Source organism: Archocentrus centrarchus, chromosome 21, assembly GCF_007364275.1.
Source record: "Archocentrus centrarchus isolate MPI-CPG fArcCen1 chromosome 21, fArcCen1, whole genome shotgun sequence".
Lineage (NCBI taxonomy): Eukaryota > Metazoa > Chordata > Actinopteri > Cichliformes > Cichlidae > Archocentrus > Archocentrus centrarchus.
The window spans coordinates 7,556,264-7,578,767 of NC_044366.1; the positions used below are offsets into that span (position 1 = coordinate 7,556,264).

The window sequence follows — 22,504 nt, forward strand, 5'->3', positions numbered from 1 at the left end:
TTTATCTAGCTGGTTTTCTAGTTCATGTTTCCAGTATCGGTTCGTCACAATTCACACAATGTGCAAAAGCAGTGATGGAGTAATAAATGTGCATATCTTCATATTAATTTCCCTGAATTTTCTAAAAATTTGAGAGTGATGGTGTACATGTAGTTTGTATGAATTATTACTATAAAATTCACTTTGAGGGCATTTGACTAGTTGGGGGAGCAAATAAAAAAAGCCCACCATCTGAGCCTGTAAATAATCATCCATCAGGAGTTATTTACATTGTGACAGAGGTGTTTCTGGATCTGATGCTCCCCACACTGCTGGCAGAGCCCTTCCTGTAAGCCATCTGGATCCTCTTGCTGATGAGGCCGTGCTTGTGAAGAGCCGAGAGCAGCTGGTTACGAAACTTCTGCCCAACAAAGGCGTACAGCACTGGATTCACTGCACAGTGCATGAAGGCCAAAACTTGGGTCACATTCAGCGTGACTTCCACTGTGTACTGAGTTTCACAGTCTTTCACTTCCAGAGATCCTCCTCGCATGAGTGTGTCAATCAGTATAGTGACATTATAAGGCAGCCAGCACAGTATAAATGCCAGCACCACAGCCATGATGACGCGCATTGCCTTGTGCTTTTGTTGGTTGCGTGTGTGGAACAGAGTCATCACGGTCCAGCCGTAGCAGACAGCCATGACCCCCAAAGGCAGGAAGAAGCCTACTGTGTGCCGCAGGACACGGAGGGCTACTCGCCAGCGATCACTGCCTTCACCGGTAATGTTTTCATAGCAAATGGTTTTTCCCAGATCTTCAGTAACCAAGCTTTCCCTCTTAATTACCACAGGTAAGGATAATATTATTGCCACCACCCACACAACACTGCAAGTCACTTTGACCAACAGGTCATGGGAGGCCAGGACTCGCGTGGCTCTGACAATGGCAAAGTACCTGTCTACACTGATGCATGCCAGCAGGAAGACGCCACTGTACGCAGATGCCTCCTGAAAGCCTGAAAGGACTTTGCACAGGAAGTTGCCAAAAATCCAACCAGCATGCAAGTTCATAGCCCAGAACGGCAGGGTGAGACAGAAGAGCAGGTCTGCGATCGCCAGGTGCATCAGATAGATATCGGTGCTGGTCTTTCTTTTTTTCATATTGCAAACCACAAAGACAACAACACTGTTGCCTATGATGGCGAAAACAAACACAATGATGAAGATGATGGTCAGGCCCATGCTATTAAATCCAGGCACTGTTGCGTTGCAGGGAGTAGATCCTGGATCAATTTCTTCGCCATAAGTGTAATTTAACATTAAATCCAGTAAGTAATCAGGGGGGAACTGCAGGGGGAAAAAAAAAAAATCATAACAATGTGTAAGTACTGGCATACAGATAGAAACAGTGCACTGCAAAATAGAGGGTGCAGTGTTACCATCCATCTATGTTGCAGTGCAATACCAATATTTTAGTTAGACAGTCATGGGTGTCTTCTCAACACAGTATCAAGATGAAAAACAAGTAAACAGTTGATCCTGATAAAAACGGAAGGGATCACCACTGAATCATAATATTTCACAAGAAATTATTCAACAACACAACAGTTCTTTTTAGTCACCCGCCCATAGTCCTCTTTACATTTGCTCACATTTAAAAGAAATTTACAGATCTAAAACAATTACCTCTGTTTCAGCTTGATTGACGAGCACAAAACACTTCAAAACAAAAAGTATGGCAAGTTGTCGCTCCATTCTCTTTGTTGTGTAAATTGAAGAAGAATAAAGCACCTTGTCAGAAGTGTTCTTTTTGCTCAGAGATGTGGTTGAAGTCCTTGCGAAATGTGTGTGCAGAGTTGTGTTGCTGATGCTTTATTAGCAAACTCTTCAGCTCAAGGGAAGTGGGCAAACCCCCACACACTATCTGGCTGTGGCGATCTGAATGAGATGACAACAGGTTGTCTTCTAAACCATTTTTTTGGCACTCAGGTGAATGTTAGATGTGACAAAAGGTTGATATGTTAGCCACACACACCAGTGAAGCAACACACTTTGTGTAAAAGTAACTTTGTGTAATTTGATTATTTCCCAAAATATGAATTAAAGTAAATTCAAAGTTTCAAGGGAACTGTGTTTTTTGTAACTGCATATGCAAAATACAAAACTACATTAATATAGTCACTGAAACACCATGATCAGATAAAGAGCTCACAAAACAGAAGTGTTTCCAGTGCTGTCTTTCTCTCTATGCTGCATTTAACAGTAAAAGTTCAAAATGTGTTCATATTGTTTTTTTCCAACAAAATGGAAACTTGTCATTGAGTTTCTGTCAAAGCAAAACTTGCATTAGGAATACCAAAAGGGACATAAAGGCTCTAAACTTGGTATTTTCAGTTTGATCCTAATTATTGTGAACTTGTCTGTGTCTGTGTCCTTTTTTTCTTTAAATTCATTTCTCAACTTTTTTTTTTTCTGCACATGCTGCTGTATGGCTATACATTTAATGCTGTGAACATGAAAAAAAATCTCTAAATGTAAAACTTCAATTTGCAATATTGCTTTGCCCGTTTACAATTAATGCTTGTATTCAGGAATCTGTGACACATTACTGAGAAGTTTTGCACTTGTTGTAACCTGCTACATATTGCCTGTAAATATAGCATGGAATCCAAAACCCCCCAACCAACCACCCATAACACCTTTAACGCAGCACTTCCTGCCTTGACATTTGCTATCCAAGAAAAGACAAGTTATGCATCTTACATAGTCTGATGAGTGTCAGTGCAGTGTTTTTGATAAGCTGTCATTAAGTATTTTTACACTAGTACACTCATATGTAGGATGGTATGTTTGACTTTTTCACCAGTGTGGGGCAGCAGTTATCTGTGAGCTGTTTGTTCAGGAACTAGACAAATGTCAAATTTGGACCAGATTACTGACCTGTTGAAGGTTTCACTTACAGTTTAAGTTAAAGTCCTAGACAGGCCTGATGTGTTGCTGAATCTATAGATGAATTAATGGCTGCAAGCTTCCCAGTCCCTAAAGAGACAGACAGACACCTGAAGGTCTCCATAAGGGCCCCCCTGTCTTCCTGCTCCTGTCCACTCCTGATTCATGCCACAATAGCAGTATCATCAGGACATTTATGCATGTGGCAGGATTTTGAGCTGTATTTTAAACCCACCATATAGAGTGTGAACAGGAATGGGGCTAAAACAGTCACTTGTGGGGCCCCTGTCTTGCACTTCACCATCCCAGAGGCACAGTTCCTCTGCCTAACAAGCTGAAGTCCTTCTGTCAGGTACTCTGTTACCCAGGATGTCCGAGAGGGATTGACACCCATCCCCTCCAACTTTTCTCTCAATATGAAAGCCTCATAAGATGGAGAACCAGATGTTCCAGGGTCTTCATAACAGGGTCTTCATCTCAGTCTGGTGCCCTACTTTGGGCACCAGACTGAGACAGGATGTTTTCCACTGCACCAGAAAGAAGAACAAATAAATAAGGAAAGTGTCTGAGTATATATAACTGTTTTCACTGTCTCTAACTCCAGGAGTCAGCCCCTCTGTTTACTTAATTCCAAAAAGCAGAGGGGAAAAGATAAAGGTAACATTTGTGCAATCTCTTTCTGACTGTATGCACTAAGAGACTTACCTACCAAGGCTGTAATGAAATTTTGGAGAACACATCTAACCCTAACCCTAACCCTTGCCTCACAGATAGAATACCATCTGGAAGGCCTGGGTTCGATTCCACCTTGGCCCAGGCCTCTCCCTCTCTCTGTGTGGAGTTTGCATGTTCTCCCCGTGCTTGCGTGGGTTTCCTCCGGGTACTCCGGTTTCCTCCCACATTCCAAAGACATGCACTTACTGGGGTTAGGTTAATTGGCTAATCTAAATTGCCCATAGGTGTGAATGTGAGTGTGAAAGGTTGTTCGTCTCTCTGTATTGGCCCTGTGACAGGCTGGCGACCTGTTCAGGGTGTACCCTGCCTCTCGCCCTATGACAGCTGGGATAGGCTCCAGCCCCCCCGCGACCCTGACCAGGATAAGCGGAAGTGAATGGATGGATGGATGGATGGACATCTTTAGGTTGAATTTGCTGGTGTAGCTAATGCTATTATGGACCCATTTTTCTGAAATCTACAGACAGCTGTTTAGCTTTTATTTTTGTTGTGGCAGAATTATATTTTTTGTTTTAAGTGATAGGGGTTAAAAGGCTTACAAATCAGATAAATAAGCAACCACATCTTTTCACTAAAAGCTTTCAATATCTCTTTCAGCCTTAGTACGATCTGTCATTTACTAAGGAGGTTCTGATCATTGCCAGCTAATCTAAAACCCCTTATTCTAATCTGAATGGATTTGGAAGTGTGATACATCGAGGAATGTACTCATTGTGATCAGTGTCAAGTTTGTGCTATCAGTTAGAAAAATGAACAGTTTTCATTGGATACAAATATGTTTTCACAAGCCTTTAAGTCTTGCATGGCAGCAACTCAGACCATTTAGACATGTAGATAGGATTGAAGTGACCTGTGGAAGTTCAAACTGTGTATCAGAATGTGGAAGAAAAGTGATTTAAGTGACTTTGTACATGGCCTAGTCTTTGATGCCAGACAGGCTGGTCTGAGTATTTAAAAAAAACTGTTGATCTGCTGGGATTTTCCCATGTGACCATCTCTAGGGTTTACAGAGAATGATCTGCAGAAAAAAAACTAACAGAAAATACAATGAGCGGCAGTTCTCTGGGCAAAAATGCCTTGTTGAAGTAAGAGGTTACTGGTTGTAGTATAATGGTGTGAGCGATATTTTCTTGGCATATTTCAGGCCTCTTAGTTGAGCATAACTGTGCATGTCCATCCCTGTATGACCACAGTGTAGCCATCTTCTGATGGTTGGTTCGAGCAGCACAACGCGCCATGTCACAAAGCTCAGAACATATAAATACACAATAAAGTTATTAGTGAGTGAATACTGTTACAGTGATGGATTCTCATGATAAACATGGCCAAAGTTTTAAATAATGAAGTTGGCATATGTGCAGGTAATGCCTGTGAGCTAAAAACTCACACTTCAAACTGCTCTAAACATTCAGTTTCATATAAATTTTTCTACTCTCAGATCTGTAAATTGTCTAAGAGGAACATCACCAATATGTTCATCACTTCTGTTCATGAGGGGCAGCCAATCAGAAAAAATCTGGGCCAACCAGAGAGGAGTTAAAACTGCTTGTTTCAGTAGATGTCAGTAGACAGTAGATGAGGTGGGCTGCACCAAGGCCCAGTATAAGACAAACAATCATTTTGAATTTTGAATGAAAAATTCATAGAATCTAAGACTTAAAAATACGAAGATGTTAAAGACGTTTGGACAATAGATCCCTGTGAGGGACTAGGTTGGCACAAACAAACAGGCACAGGTGTATTTTCAAATTCTGGGCTTTATTATACTCCAAAAAAGGCAAAAATGTCATGAAAACAAGCAATTCTTAAAAATCAATGGGCCCGTAAAAGAGGTCAACTAAACAATATTTACAGAAACCATTTAACAGAACTCAACTAACTGACCTGCCCAAACGAGAGACAGCTCAACCTATATAGTAATGGAATAAACTAGTGATGAGCGTGTGAAACCGAAGCTTCGATACCTGCTTCGAACCCTGGGCTTACAACTCCAGAGAACCACTGCTTCGAAGCTTGCGTCAGAGCGAAAAAAATCACGTGACAATAGACGTCCGAAGCAGCAACTGCTTCATTCTCGGAATGAATCACCTGACTGGTTCAGGTGATTCACTGGTTACGAGTGAAGGAGCGAGAGCGAGACAGTCAGCCAGGTTCATACTCACACAGTTTTAGCGTTGTTATGACCAACAGTTACTGCTGAGGTATGAATTAAAGACAACCTTTGCTGGCTCGTCCTTTCAACGTGATGACGGACGCTGTCGTATCAAGATTAACGCTAAAGCGGTAGTTACACAAGCACAGCCAGTTAATGCCATGTTTTCCCAGCACTCTGCTGAATAACACAACACACACATTCATCCATCTTTATCTGTAAACAGAACCTGATACCATGATATTTGGTCATAATCTGTGCGCCTCAAACAATGCAAAGATGTTTCATATCATTGAGGTGTGTGAGCGCGTGCATGCAGGTGTGTAATTGAAATCATTGCACTTTTCCAGGAGAGGGCGCTATAATTGAAGCTTCGAGTAATGAACCTATTTCCGAAACAATTGGTCCAAGTGGTTCAGTGCTTCACAAAAGCTTCATTTTCTCATCACTAGAATAAACCATTTTAAATGCCACAGGGGGAACCAAAGTGTAACTATATTTGAAAAAAACTCAAAAAAGAACCCATTCCCCCATGAGGTTACAACAGATGGTTAAGTCCACTTGATTGGCCTCAGCACTTAAACCAGCTCCACCCTCTGCATCCTCTTTTGCTCAAACAGGGAAGAACTGAAGCAGCAGGCAGGTAACTCAAGGAAAACAGAAAAGAATTACTGGAACTTATGAGTCACTGAAATCAATGTTAGCCAGGTATGCACCATTATTTAAGGTCTCACATTATAACAGCACAATAAACTACATTCAACTTCAGTAACTATAAACATTAAGGTATAAAACCCTATGATATTAAGTTTATACAAATATAAATAAATATTTAGATTGTGTGGTTGCAGACAACCATCACAATCCCTCTTTAAAAAATGTCACCACAACACTCTCAGCATGATCGACATCTGACCAGTTATCTGAAGGAATTTCAGCAAGTAATAAAGCTGACCCATAGATACATGACTAATGATAGACCTTTAGCCACTCAGGTGTACCACAGTCAAATGATGCATTCATGCACTCTTAAACACAGAGTCACCACATGAAAAGAAAGTTGAATGAGAGTGGTAATAATACCACTGTTGTCTAGGAGGCCCCTCCCACCACAGATGTCGCGCTGGGTGCTCTGCCATCACCACCAAAGACCTCATTCCCTCGTGAATCTCAGTGACCTTCGATCACCCTTCTACCTACTCAGCACCTACCAAATGTAAACGTTTCCCATAATAACCATGCTGTATCCATTTAAAGACTGTTGCCTTCTCCCATCTGTTGGACCACATGCTGCTCTAATCAGCAGATTTGAGCCTGAAACACTGACCACAAAACAAATGTCTGTAAGTACTCCATAAAACTAATACATAGTATTTGAAGAAACTTCCTTTAAGTACCCAACAAAGATACAGTAGTTAAAAAATCTTGCATTCACAGTGGTAAAACTTGTAAAACCTTTTTTTCCACGGCACAAATTGCTCTCTCTGAGAAGCTGATGCAACACATACAGAAGGGCAATTTAAACACATTTAGTTTCAAGCTTGTTTGGTACACAAAGCTAAAAGTAATGAGGGCTCATAAAAAGTAGGTGAAAGTAGCTGTGACTAAGAGTCCACTGATACTCCGCTAATCCACCAATATTCAACCTTCGATATCAGTGAGGTGGCGTGTTGCATGATGGAACAGTGCAACACTTGCTATTAGAAATCAAACCCCTCATGACTGTAATCTATAAAAAGAGAATTTGCAAACATGCTTTTGGGTTAGACTGTCTGCATCAGGCTATAATGCATCAGGGATTGACAGAAATGGAGGGTCTCAACACATCGTTTGACTCTTCTTCCACACAAAATCGGTCATTTTTTTCACAAATCACATCAGTCCCAACTGCAGTCACACTGTCAGAGAAATAGGTGATAGAGATCTCTGAAAAACTGAATCAATATTTCTATAACAGCAAAACACTGGTGCTGCAAGAGGAATGCGCAGCACTTGTAGAGCTCTGTGTTGCTGCTCTAATGTGACAGAGGTCTTCAACTTTGACCTTCAAACATTTAAACATTACTAAGTGCATTCAGGTCTGACACTGATAGAGCTTATTGTGCAAGATGTGGAAATCACCTCGTTGGTGAACAGATGAAATTGGTTTATTAATTTAGTTTAACTGATGATAAATAGCCTGCAAAGACTGATACAGTCTCTGAAATGTGTTCTCTTAGCTTAAATTCTAACAGTGTAACTGAACTTATAGTAGATTTTGAGAATTAAAAAAAAACCCATAATGTTATCAGCTTGGCTCAAAGAGTGTGAACACACAGCAGAGTTCAGTTGCCCAGTCAGTTTATTCAACCAAAAATGCAGTGAGGTGTGAAAGCAGTGGTACATGGATATGTATGAGTGATTGTAGGTGTTCTAAAGTATTGTATAAGGATGCAAGGACAAAATAACCTAACAAGCTGCAGGGATCACAAGTAAGTGGAGGCTGCCCAAAGAGACAAAATGGACTGAAAGAGCAAGCTTTATACCCTTAGCCAGTCCCTTCTCGGGTGCAGCCTCTCCCCAGACTTATGGGCAGTCACAATATTTATATCTGAATGCATGAAGTTTGCTCTGCTTTAACTTTACTGCAGGGCTTTGTTCACTGGTGTTCCCAGGCTCCAGAAATATATCACTCTTAGACTGTGTCCTCCAGAAAAAAAAAAAAATTTTTAATTGAAAATGTGGCATTTTCAGAAGTTTTAAACTGAACCTCTAAATGTAAACAGCTCTGGATCAGATTATGTGCTGCATATTTAGAAAAAAAAAAAAAGGTGGCTGCACTCCTTTCAGTTTCTTTGAAGATGTGTCACCTCTTACCCAAGAAGCCTCTTCAGTTATAACACCCAATACCAATACTTGACACTCTCCACCATTTGGTTTTAGGACTGGAGAAGTTTCTTGGAAACGAGGTGAAACATCTTCAATGAACCTGAAAGAAGTCCAGTGGCCTTTTTCCACCCAACTTCTTGAGACTATCATGACCTGGATGACTGACAGTCTACACAAACAAACTCTTGGTGGATTTTTTTTTGGCACAGACACCTTGGAAAGGATTCACAGAGGTGTGAAACCTCAACAAGTCATGCCACTTGCTGAATACAGATTTCCCTTAAATTCATTGTTTTCTTTTTGACTAACCAAACCTGCCAATCCAATTTGTCCTTTTTTGCCCCAGGACAGCCCTTTACAAGTTACCATTTAGGTTTCTGCCAACAAGAAAACACACCTCAATGGAAAAATACAAACAAATAAGTAATATATTTTCAATTTGTTCACGTGCTTTTATCATCATGATCAAACAATTTGCAGGCCCGAGGAACAGAAAGCAGCTGCAATGAACAGTGCACGGTGCTTCTTCACAGAGACGTGACGAGTGGGGAACAACTGAGGAAGAGGGAGACTGGGCCTGACCTCGAACAGGGAGCTGGAGGTGTGTCTGTGGAGAGGGAGAGAATTGATTAAATAGAGCCAGGTTGAGACAAGGAGATGTGGGTCTGAATGGGTAAAAGTGAAAGCCTTACTTGGGGGTGTGAGCCAGCAGGGCTTGAGGCAAGACTCAAGTGGGGGGTCTGAGGTGAGCTGCTGAGTGTCGGTGGAGAGTGGGCAGAATGAGAACAGAATGAGCCTGAGCGTCACCACAGTGGACAAACAAACTAGCGGAAGACAACTGTCACGACTGGTCCTTAAATCTCCAGCTACAAATGAACTGATTCCCCACAGGTGTGACCCCGGCTTCCCAGGAGGACACTATCCCAGCTGATCTCGCCACCTGAAAACACAACACAGAAATAAACCCCACACATTCATTCCCTCATGTTACAATTACTAACTCAGTTTTCAGAATGTAGTGATCTCTCACTACATTTGGATTTAAAGATACTGAACCGTAAATGGACTAGTTCTTTCTACTCTGTCAGAGCACCCTTATACAACACATTTTGCATTTACACCAGCACTTCCATGATTAACTCCACATTTAGGAAAGCAACATAGGGTTCAGTATCTTGCCCAAGGATACTTTGGCATACAGTGCAGCCAGGAATCGAACCGCCAACCTTCCGATTGGTAGGTGACCTGCTCTACCTCCTGAGCTACAGCAACCCCTGAAGAGTAGGTGACTCTGTTTATATCTGTTTTATGTACTTTATCACTGATAAGGAGTGCTAACCTGATAGCTGTGACATTACAGAGTTCTCACAAAACCCCCTTCATCCATATAAGGACTTATCGAGACCTTTGCTATTTTAATACCTCAGTTTAGGATACACTACCGAACAAAATCCGCCACACAAATCAGTCTGTGTGCCTTATGGGACCATCCATACAGAACTCCTGTTTACACATCCTGTTTGCTCTGTTTGCTTTTGTTTTTGTCTGCTTGATAGCTGGAGATTAGTTTGCAGACATACTGCCGAAAGGTCACGCCTGTTTAAATTTGGGTTAAGTTGGATTAGAAAACAGTAGTAAGTGTACACTCCCTCTTGTCAGTAAAGAGCTTTATTGTTGTGACAGTGACAACTCCCTTTGGTTTTGGTTTCTACTGCCTACCATTTTTTTATGCAGCAGTAGCCTGTAAATCCAGTACTGCAGTCCACAACAAAATCATTGTTTCTTTCTTCTAGGTCTGTGCACTGAAGTATAGCTAAAGAGTATTTTGATTACATTTAAAATCTTTGGCACATTTACATGCATAAGCATGTGAAAGTATTTAAAATCTCTTCCATTGCAAAATTTCAAACTAAGGACAGTCCAGCAGGGTGCAGGACAACTGTATATAGCTGGTACTTGTTTTCTTGTTTTCCTCTGTAACAATATACCCCTCACTTATGTAACCAGTTTCATGGTTATGTAAGTTGGTTTCATTTGAGGGTGTTCCAAACTTCAAAGGAATAAAGTTAGGTCAGTTGTAAAGGTTTAATTAGAAAATCATATTGGAAACAAGAAATCATGTGATGCAAAACGTTCCGTTGCTTCAATGACTTTCACAATTTAGTGAACGTTTGAGGCATTTAGGTACTCTAATTTTTATTTTCTCTAAAAAAAACAACAGCTCAAGTAACCAGGGCCAGACTAAGTACTGTGTTCTACCCATCATGGATCTAAACAGCGTTGGAGGTTAACCACATTTATACAGGAAGATTATAAAAAGAGCATACTTACAGCCAGAGAGGAAGTCAGTAGACAAAACATCCACAGTGAAGCCTTAAATAGAATATATGTGAATGTGTGCAAAAGTGCACAGCTGTTTGCTGAACTTTCTTTTTTTTTTTTTTGCAATTCCACTGATTACTTAAAAGATACTCTAATCTTTTTTTTTTTGTTTTTTTTGTTACTCCAGTGGTACTGCCTCATATCAGTTCTGGAAGAATAAATGAAAAGTGTGATACCTGAGGGTCTGTTTTACATGCAAGATGGCTATCAGATGCTCTTATTTGAACTCTTTTATTCAATGGAAGATGTGTCTACTGACGTGCCCACTAGGAGCCAGAGGCTATGGGTAGATTTCCATGTTTATTGTACACAGAACATGATTTTAAAAAGAATGAACTACAGCATATAATCCCCAAACCATGTTTTAACCAAGGTCAACCACAGTTATTGACGATACAGCATATTACCAAAAGTATTCTCTTATCTGCCTTCACACGCATACAAATTTGAGTAAAATCCCATTCTTACTCCACAGGGTTTAAAATGATGTTGACCCACCCCTTGCAGTTATACCAGCTTCAGCACTTCTGGGAAGGCTTTCCACCAGTTTAGGAGTGTTTATGGGAATTTATTACCATTCTCCGAGAAATGCATTTGTGAGGTCAGACACTGATGTTGGACAAGAAGGCCTGGCTCACAGTCTCCGCTCTAATTCATCCCAAAGGTGTTCTATCGGGTTGAGGTCAGGAATCTCAACAGGCCAGTCAAGTTCTTCCACACCAAACTCACTCATCGATGTCTTTATGGACCTGCTTTGTGCACTGGTGTGTAGTTGTGTTGGAACAGGAAGGGGCCATCTCCAAACTGTTCCCTCAAAGTTGGAAGCATGAAAATGTCTTGGTGTGCTGAACCATTAAGAGTTCCTTTCACTGGAACCAAGGAGCCAAGCCCAACTCCTGTCTGATGAAGGGTCTTAACAAAGGGTAGGCTTTAAATATAGAAAAACTTTGGAGCGCCCTTGCCTTGCTCCTTCTTGTGAACTTCCATTTCATCTTCAATCATCTGCAGTTTTCCACTGCTATCAAATGAATGTATTACGATCACATTCAACACATAAATCTCCGTCAGGTATTTACAACACAATTTCCAGAATGATCCTGCTTGATATCATTTGTTTCTTGTCAGCTGGGAGGGGATCCAGGCTCCAACACTGACCAGTGTTTACCTAGTATGTCACACATTTGAGTTCTCACGTGCAGCTCTGCTGGGTAATATCTAAAAAACCTAATATCTTCAGTGCATGTGTGCAAACAGCTTAGGTCTATAAGCCACCTGTAGGTGGAGTCACGCATACTCAGGTTGAAGAGCTTGTTCTGCAGCAGAGCTAAAATCCACAAACAACACAGGTTCCTATGGTCTCAGTTGATGGAGGATGAAGTAGAGGGACGTGAAGACCTCTTGGACCTATAGACAAACTGCAGATGGCCTTTCATGCTTTTCTTTATTTTCTGTCACATATAAGTCGTTACTACATTGGCCACATTGGATGCTCATATTTAACATGGTCACTTTAAAATAATGAGGCACAAGTATGTGAAAATACTGTGTGTGAGCCAAAAACTCAGACTGTATTGTGTCACACTTTTTCTGCTGTTGATCCTTATTATGTCAGTGACAGGGGTTATCTTATGGGGGTTATGCTTATCTCAGGCAAACGACCCCTGCTGTGAAACCGCCCCCACACGCTGTTCAGAATCTTGTGTTTGCAGGTGGCAGTTAATCAGAAGAAAGTGGCTTAAAGGGAGACTGTGAGAGGAGTTAAAACAACTTGTTTCAGAAAGAGAATGAACCCAGAGGGTTGGATCAAGGCTGAGTGTGAGACATGTAGGGATAATTTAAAACTACAAATACTGTAATTATTGCACAGGAAATGAGTTTAAAAGGTCCACTAGAACACTACAAGGTCAAATGACTTCTTTACAACAAGGGTCAGGGCACAAGTCCATAGTTAGTAGATCCGGTGCTCCTTAGTGTTTTTGTGAATGAGGATGATCATCAAGGTCTTGAAACAAGCTGGTGTGTGACTTGTGTCTGGTGAGGGTGTTAAAGATGTCTGTGAACACTGGAGGCAGTTGATCGGTAGTATAGTGCTTCAGGGCTGATGGCGAGACAAAGCATGACCCAATGCTTTTGCGGGGGTTTTGTCTCTGTTAATAAATCTCTCCAGGATGGAGATGTCCTGGTGGGGATGTGGATGAATGAGGCCTCTGAGGAGGTCAGCTGTGCAAAGGCCCCTGCTGTGGTTAGTGGGGGACTGGAGCTGCTGGATGGTGTCACGGGGGATGGTGTTGGGAGTATCCCATTGTGTTCAAACCGACAGGAAAACTCCAGGACTGTGCCATCAATGGAGTGGAAGGCCTTGAGGCTTGTGGTGTATCTACTGTTTGAGCGCTTTACACGCAGACACAGAGTGATTGGATGAGAAAATTCTTTAACTCTTTAAACCTGACTCAGTCCTCCTTCGTAAGCACTTCTTTTTTTCTGCAGGTAAAACTTTGGAGTGTGGCAATGAACCAGATATTTGTCTGTTGCAAATCAAAACTGATGAGTAATTGTACAAAGCAGTCTTCACAGAAAACGACGTATGATGTCACAGCATTACCAAAATGCTGGTAGCGATCATGAGACCAAACAACAGGCTTAAAGATTTTAAATATTTGCCTGTATGGAGGATTTAAGTATCATGATTTGATCAGCGTGACCCAGCGCAGTGAGGGTGATGCCTTGATGGCACTACTTAGTATACTGTACCAGTGATCCCGAATATTCTCCCCTGTAGCCAGGAAAATGGCAGTATTTCATAAGATTATATTATCATTTGATGTTAGATTCAACTCATTGTCATTGTGTGCACAACAAAATGGTCGTTCCAGATCACTCATCCAGAGATGAGTATCTGCGGTCATGCAGCCAGAGACCAGCGTTACCGTTAGGCAATGTGGTTTAAGTGTCTTGCCCAAGGCTGCAACGCAGCGCAGGGACAGGTGCTCGAACCTGCAACCTTCGGGCTGCAAGGCAAGCACCTACCCACTGCGCCACTGCCTAAGTCTGTTTCTGTAAAATTAATTTGTTTAATGGGTTTTGCTAACAAAACCCTGTAATAAGACAGCCCTGCTGTAGATTCACAAACAGTGATATTATTGTTGAAAGACACTGATTGTTTCCATGCTTCGGTTGTCTCTCCGCCTGGCTGCCCCTTCATCGCGAATGTCTTGAACTCCTTTCAAGAATTACTTCAAATCTGGCAATCGTTTGTTTGGAGTCAAGTAGTAACTGATTACATTTTGATGATCAAAGATTAGAAATCAAAGTCACTCGTGACCACAAGAATCGCATCTTGTGAATGTGATAATGCGGGAACATCTGCTCCATGGTTACATCTGTCATTATATTATAGTTGTTCCCTTGGAACACACGAGCACAGTTTTGTTCATAATTCAAGTATTCATACACTAATCGCGGCAAAAATTTCACACAAATATCTTTGTGTCACATTTTCCAAAGGGTGGCTTCACTCTGACATCATGTGTTCTACAAAGACACATTCCTGACTGCTATTTACCAATATATTTAAGAACAGAAGGAAAATTGTGATTATATTTAATGAGAAGGCTCTAATTTGTGTCTCCTCTGTCCTTCTTCCAGAGGAGGCACACTGAAGGATGTCTCAATACTTAAAATGCATCTGGGAGACAGAGTAGTGGGGGGGTGAAAAAATAGGCTGTGGTAGAAGCTGTAATTGAGGATGCGTGGATGTATCCTTTGCTGAAGGGATTTTACCTAATGTGAAAGAGTTATGTGCAGTTTTGAAAATGAAAATGAGGGGTGGTTTGACACTGAGGTCCTTGAGCATTATACGAGTCTAGACATAAATTTAAGCCTAAATTTGACTTGTTGGTTAACTCATACAACCACAAGGCAGTAATTCTAGTTTTTAATTGTGTAATTTTATTGTCAATTTATGGCAGTCAGTTTATTAGTTTTTTCTACTAAAAACAGCTGAAAACAAGTTGATGAAAAGAGAATTTGCAGGCCACAAAAACCACAGCCTTTTCCTCTAAAAGTAGCAAATAGGTGCTCGAGAGCTGAGAGGCACTACATGAGTAAGCCCTTCCTCATTACGCTTCTAGTCAGTCAGTAATGAAAGTTATATGTAGGAGGTTTTACCACTGCACAAGCTCTTTAAAAAAAAGTGTCAATTTCTTTTATAAAATGGTTGTTGTGCAGTTATGGTGCCAAATTCTGGTAAAAGTTTTGTTGTGTCCTGTGCGACAAAAATCCTTATACAGAGTTGGAACAATATGATTGTGTGCTTTACCTTTAAAACAATTTAACAGGAATATCTGGTTCTTAATTGTTCTTATTCCAACCCTTTATCTAAAATGCATAACTGGAGTCTCAGGTATCTAAAGAAAAAAAAAGAATTAAAAAGGCTGTCCCTCCCAGAAACTTCCACCCCCCCCCCCCCCCCCCCCCCCCCCCCCCCCCCCCCCACCAAAAAAAAAACAAAAAAAACAAAAAAACAAGCAGGACAGATTTTGTAATAAGAGATGAGGCTTGATCCTTGATTGCTGTTCAGTGGGAGAAGTTTGAGAGTGGAAATTTATAATATGCCCTAGGGAGCACAGTCAAAGCATTGAGATTGTAAGGGTGGGTGGGGCTGTGTTTGGTTGTCTGTAAACTGAGTGAGCAAACATCATCAATCTGACAGGTTGGGAGAAATGTTGGTTCTCTCAGTGAGATGAAAATATGGCGTATCCCTGTGGTTAAACCCATCACAGTTTGTTCAGCAATGATTGATATTGACAGAGGAACAAAAGTAAGACAAGTGATGGGCTCTTTCGCTCCACCGACAATAAATTATTGAAAAAATAGATTCAATAAATCCCATGTTGTGCCAGCAGACATGTTGGAAGGAAAAAAAAACCCATTGTACCAATACCAAGATTAATTCACTGACCTGGAATGCAGTGAGGCCCACGCCTTCATAAAACTATATGGGCTGTGCAGGACTTACAGTGAGATAATATAATAATAATATTGTAGATAATATTTACACAGTAACATCTGGTCAGAGTTCATAATAACTGCTTAGTTATTATGAACTCGGAGTGAATGGTATTATTCTGTGAATAAATTACCTCCTTTTGCCACATTAGTGACTGAATGGTCAGTTTGCTGGTCTCATGTGCTGCATGCCTTAGAATCAAAAACTAAATTTTACAGGCTGTGATTGGACATTTTTCTCAATGTATTTGTCACCCCTTCATTAATGCTGTCAGAGTATCATCTTTGTCTCTCAATATAAAACAGCTGGCTTTGTTTGAGCCTCAGGTGTTTCCCATGTAACTCCCAAACCTGTCTGTGCATTGGTGTTGGCTACCAAAAGCCAAGCTTGATTGAGGTAGTGGGGATGTTATCACAGAATCACACTCTGAAGAAACATGATCATTTTGCATGCTGTAACAAAGCCATTCAGTCTTTAAGATAAGGAGACATGTCCACAGTTGGTGGAGCAGTTAAAGTTCCTTGGATGGGAGGTAAAATACAACAATATCACTAAGATGTTTTTGCAGTCAGAGTGCTGCAAAAGCAAACCAGACAGAATGAAGGAACTGTTATGGTTTCAACAGCATCCATCCATCCATCTTCTTCCACTTATCCAGGGCCAGGGGGGCAGCAGCTTAAGCAGAGAAGCCCAGACCTCCCTCTCCCCAGCCACCTCCTCAAGCTCATCTGGAGGGACCCCAAGGCGTTCCCATGCCAGTTGAGAGATATAATCTCTCCAACGTGTCCTGGGTCTGCCCTGGGGCCTCCTCCTGGTAGGACATGCGCAGAACACCTCACTTAGGAGGCGCCCAGGAGGCATCCTAATCAGATGCCCGAACCATCTCAACTGGCTCCTTTTGATGTGGAGGAGCAGCGGCTCTACTTTGAGCCCCTCCTGAATGGCTGCAGTCCTCACCCTATCTCTAAGGGAGAGATCAGCCGCCCTTCAGAGGCAGCTCATTTCTGCTGCTTGTATTCATGATCTCGTTCTGTCGGTCACTACCTAATGTTCATGACCATAGGTGAGGGTAAGGACGTAGATTGACCAGTGAACAACAGAATGGTGCAGTGTCCACAGCATTGCAGATGCAGCCCCAATCCATCTGTCAGTCTCCCACTCCCTTCTTCAGTCACTCATGAACAAGACCCAGAGATACTTAAACTCCTCCACCTGGAGCAGCAACTCATCCCTGACATTCCACCCTTTTCCGGTTGAGGACCATGGCCTCAGACTTTGAGGTACTAATTCTCATGCCAGCCACTTCACACTCAGCTGCAAACCATTCCACTGTGAGCTGGAGGCCACCACCTGATGAAGCCAACAGGACCGCATCATCTGCAAAAAGCAGAGATGAGATTCTGAGGCCACCAAGGTAGAAACCTTCTGCCACTTGGCTACGCCTAGAAATTCTGCCCATAAAAATTATCAACAAGACCTCTCCCCTTGGCCACCGGCCACCACACATTGTACCTGACCCCTAAGACGCCTCTTCTGGGTATTGGACCTACAGGAGGGTGGGCCCATGTCTCCCCTTCAGGCTGCACCTGGCCGGGCACCATGGGTTAATGCTCTCCTTTGAGCTCCCTCCCCAGGCCTGGCTCCAGGGAGGGGCCCCGTTAACTCTATCCTGGGCAGGGTAAATAGTTCCCTTGGTGAATCTTCCATAAGGGTTGTTGTAGTTGCTCTTTGTCTGGCGCCTCACCCAGGACCAATTTGCCACGGGAGACCCTACCAGGGGGCAAAGCGCCCGGACAACATAGCTCTTGGGATCGCTGGGACACACAAACCCCTCCACCACAATAAGGTGGCAATATATGGAGGAGGGGGTTTCAAAAGTATGCTTGAGTAAAAACTAATGCGTACTTTTAACACTATTGTGTTAGTTACCTGTGTGTTCTTCCTCTTTGTCTGTGTGTGTTTGTAGGCCTTCTTTCTGTCAAGACATTTATTTCCTGTTATTCTTCTTTTCATTGTTGTCTGATTCAGTTCATCTGTGCCCTGTGCATACTTAGTCTGCATGCCTTCTCTCATTATTTGTCAGTATATGGTTTTAATGATCTGTTCTTCTTCACCTCCTTTGAGTCTCTCAGGCTTTGTTTCTCTCTCTCTCTTTTTTTTGTTGATTTTCCCAGTACTTTATTCAGTTAGTGAACGTTTGGTGGTTAACCTGCTTCCTGCCTTTGCAAAAGTGCCTTTTTTTTGCTACTTTCCATCCTGCCCTCTGTTGGGTTAGCAGTTGGGTTTACTTAAAATATTTATCCCACAAGCATACCAGGCTCAACATGACGAGTTGGTTTTTGTACCAAAGAATGCAAAAAGGGTGAAAACAACATGAGTCCCCACATAAGTCCCTAAAATAACAGCCTTTGGCAGTTTAATCAGGACAGATTTGAACGATGTGTTGGGCTTTTTCATACAGAAGAAGTCTTGAAAGAAACAATTTATTTGAGTTAAGAAGGTGAAATGAGAATGTTGTGTATCCCTGTAGTTTGTTCAGCTATGATTGATGTTGACAGAAGAACAAAAGTCAAGCTGCTTGACATGCATGCTTGACTTCAGTGCCCATGCAGGTTGTGTCTGAAATCATTTACTTATGCACTCCTCCCCACAGTTATATGCAGTTATATATAGGAGACTATTTCTGAACTCACTGGCAAACAACACTTTTGGACAATACTTGGGTCGTTTTCCTGACAGCATAATTACGTCAGTGCTTTCACAAAATTAAAATATTTTGCACCAGCATCTGCTAAATAAATAAATGCCAACATGTGTGTTTGTTATGAATGCATGTGCGATATACAGGGATTGGTAATATTCTTTATGCATTCAGATAGCGCTACAAAATAGAAAACTCACTGGGCCAATGTATGGTGAGTCCTGTGTGATTTCAGTCAGCACGTGTCTTCTAGCCTGATCCAAAAACAGCTCCACAGCTGAGGAGCCACCGCACTGAGCCTCATGTGTAATTATTGGAATTTACTTTGCTCTGACACTACACTGGACCTTTACAGATGCAGTTCATCTTTTGTTGCAACAGTCTACCTGGTGCTGTGCCATCTTGGAAGCTTCATGCTGCCACAGTGATGGATCACAGATGCAGGAGAAGTCAGGCCAGCAGCTCGTACAGTTTCCAGGTGTACCGGGCACACTACAAGGAGTTTACAAAGCCTATCCTCTCGAATCAACACCGCGGTGTGTGCAATCAGTAATGGCACCTCTCAAAGGGAAAGTGCAACAATGACAAGCATCAAATCCTCTTCACACTGTTAAAATGTGTTCATTATTTTTTTTTTAAATGCAAGGACTCTTCTCTAACCTAACACAGTTGTCAGATCATTAAATACATAAGGGAAAGTTACAAATAACATGTTTTTTTTTGTTTAAATTAGATATTTTATTTCATATTTGCAATGCATACTAAAAGTGCCAGTGATTTTTGAAATGTCATTCTGTCTTCCTTGTAGGTGTTCATATATAATGTTACCTATATAATTCTAACAATGAAGCTCTTAATTTGGACAATAAGCACTCTCCCCTAACTGTCTGCTTTGTGTGCTCGAGTTCAGCAATTTATATCTCGCAGGAAATATTGTGTTAGTGTTTTGAATAGCTGTGAAAACTAAACAGGGAGGCATTCAGTCCACTTGGGAGAAAAAAATCAATCAGTGGAGACCGACTTTATGACTCGTTATACAAACAGGCCCGGGAGGTGGAAACAGCAGTTAGTATAAAACCATTTTCCTGTTTTATAAACAACTATTGGTCTGACTTACGTGAAAGTTCTCCTCATGACCATATAAAAGGATGAAGTGTTTGACTCATATGAACCCACCATGTTAGTCACATGGTGAGAGTGTATTTGCTCATAGTGACTTAGACAGTCTGAACTGGAAAGTCTGCTTGCTTCTGATGTTTTGTTCTGTGTGCAAAACCACCAGACCCTCCCTTGGTTGGTGACTAGAAGTGACGTAAGAAAGGAGCATTTTATAGACACGATAACATATTCAGTTTCAGCCTGTCATTACATTTGTCAGTAATAGATTGATTCCACTGAATGAACTTGAACAACAGGTTATTGATCAGCTGATGAGAAACACTTAAACACAAAAGCCATCCATCCATCTTCTTCTGCTTATCCAATTCAAGGTCACAGGAGGTCAGGAGACTGTGCCAGCTGTCACAGGGTGAGAGGCAGGATACACCCTGGATGGCTCACCAGTCTGACACAAAAAGACGCACTACTATTCACAACTGTGGCCAGTTTAAAATCCCCAATTAACCTAACCCCATGCATGTGTTTGGACTGTGGGAGGAAGCCAGAGTACCCAGACAGAACCCACGCAGACACATGGAGAACATGCAAACTCCACAGAGAAGGGCCCAAACCTGGATTTGAACTAGGGCATTCTTACTGTCTTACTGCTAACCACTGCACTGCCCCATAAACACACAGCTTAAGTCTAATATCCCTGCAAGATATTACACACCATCAAGCATCTGTACCATACATAGTACACAGTGTTTTCCTTCATTTGAGTTAGAACACCTCCCCAAGGCTGCACAAAACAGTCCTAATCAATCATAAGATGTATCTGAGATGTATCTGGATTCAAATTGGGTTTATCTGGGTGCTCTTTAGAACAAACATATATGGGCTTAAAAATATGTTTAACTCTCTCATGAAGGCTCATCGGAGTGTTTAGGTTAAACATGATCAGAGGGGGTTATAAAAGATAATAACTGTGTCCATTATACACAGATATAGTTACTTTTTCTCTCCCCAAACTTTGCGGATCATAATGTCTGAACTGAAATTCTGTACTTTCACAGTTTTTGTAAGGTTTTCTGATAAGAAAGAAAATAAATCACATCAAAATTATTGCCTAAAGTGATTTGAAAAAAAAAAAAAAAGCTTCATAGGCCTCGAAAGTTCTGTGAAAAACTAAGGAAGCCCCATGACTCTGTAACTTGTAGAACCACATTGTTATCTGTATAATTTCAGACTCTCACACTGTTGTGGAGTTTCACCCACTTCTCTTTATAATTAGAAGATTGCTTCAATTCATTGAGGTTTGCGGGCATTAGGTTGTGCAATGTCAATCAGGTTGAGGTCTTGATATTGACATCTTGATCCTTCTCATTTTCAGTCACTGTTTTGTAGATTTGCTGCTGTGCTTGAGGTCATTTTCCTGTTCCATGATCCAGTTTCGGCCAAGTTGTTCCTAAGACTGTGAATATCCGTACATACAGAAGCGGCCTCCCTGCAGTCAGATCTTTCACCACGTGAAAACTTTTGGCTCATCGTGAAACAAAGAAACACAATTAAATTGAATTGAATTGAATTGAATAAAGCGAGACTTTTGAGCAGGTAGAATCCACTATTAGATAAGAATGGGACAACATTCCTCTCAAGTCCAGCAACTGGTCTCCTCAGTTCCCAGATGTTTATGGACTGATGTTAAAAGAAGAAGGGATGCTACACAGTAGTAAACATGGCCCTGTGCCAACTTTTTTGAGATGCACTTCTGCTGTCAGATTCAAAATTATCTTTTTTTTTTTTTTTTTTAAATGGTGCATTTTTCTCAGTTTAAACATTTGGTGTGTTTTCTATGTTCTATTGTGAAAATAAAATACGGGTATATGAGATTTGCAAATCATTGCATTCTGCTATTATTTACAATGTGCACAACATTCTAAATTTTGGGGAATTGGGTTGTAATTTAACTGTCATGAACTTTAATATTTAATCCTAACAGAGGCCTATAGAGTCTGAGAGGTAGCTATTGAGTTTTTTTTTTCCCCAGTTTCTCTGAGCTTTGTACAGCCTGACTTTGGGGTGAATTTACTGAGACATCCACTCCTGGAAAGCCTGGCAGATGTTTGACTTTGGCTTGTTTGGAAACGGCCTTATAACCCTTCTCCAGTTGATGTGCAGCAACAGTTGCTTCTCTAAGATGACTGCTGATGTCTTTCCTCCTTGGCATTGTAATACAGACCTTTATGCTCCAGACCAGAAATTTTTATGCTTTTATAGAGGTGCTCACACTTGCTGATGGTCAATTAATAAAGTGCATTTGATTAGCAGCACCTGGCTGCTGTTTACTATCTTAATTCATATGAACCAGTAAGGGTGTACTTCACAGGACTGCATAGAGTCCTGGGAAAATGTATTTTTCACATGTATATTTAAGGCAGAATTTCTGCTTTTCCTTTATTATCTTAAGGTTTGATAGGATGACAGCATGAAACTGGCAAAGTAATACTTGCAAACAAAGGAGGGTTTCAAACCTCAGATTACCAATTTTCTACAGCACACTGACCAAAACTCTTTATTGTGCTCTGTCACATTTTTGACTCTGCTGACAGCTGTGTTGCATTTCTCAAA

General features: G+C 41.4%; 1 protein-coding gene across 1 annotated transcript; it reads right to left on the bottom strand.

The window, feature by feature from the left end:
- Positions 1-265: 265 nt before the first annotated feature.
- On the bottom strand, positions 266-1,770 carry cxcr2 (chemokine (C-X-C motif) receptor 2). Its single transcript, XM_030758805.1, has 2 exons — positions 1,667-1,770; positions 266-1,327 (listed from the first exon to the last, which is right to left on the bottom strand). The coding sequence occupies exons 1-2, from the start codon at positions 1,733-1,735 to the stop codon at positions 266-268; spliced, it is 1,131 nt and encodes a 376-aa protein (XP_030614665.1). The 5' UTR covers positions 1,736-1,770.
- Between the last annotated feature and the right edge of the window lie 20,734 nt (positions 1,771-22,504).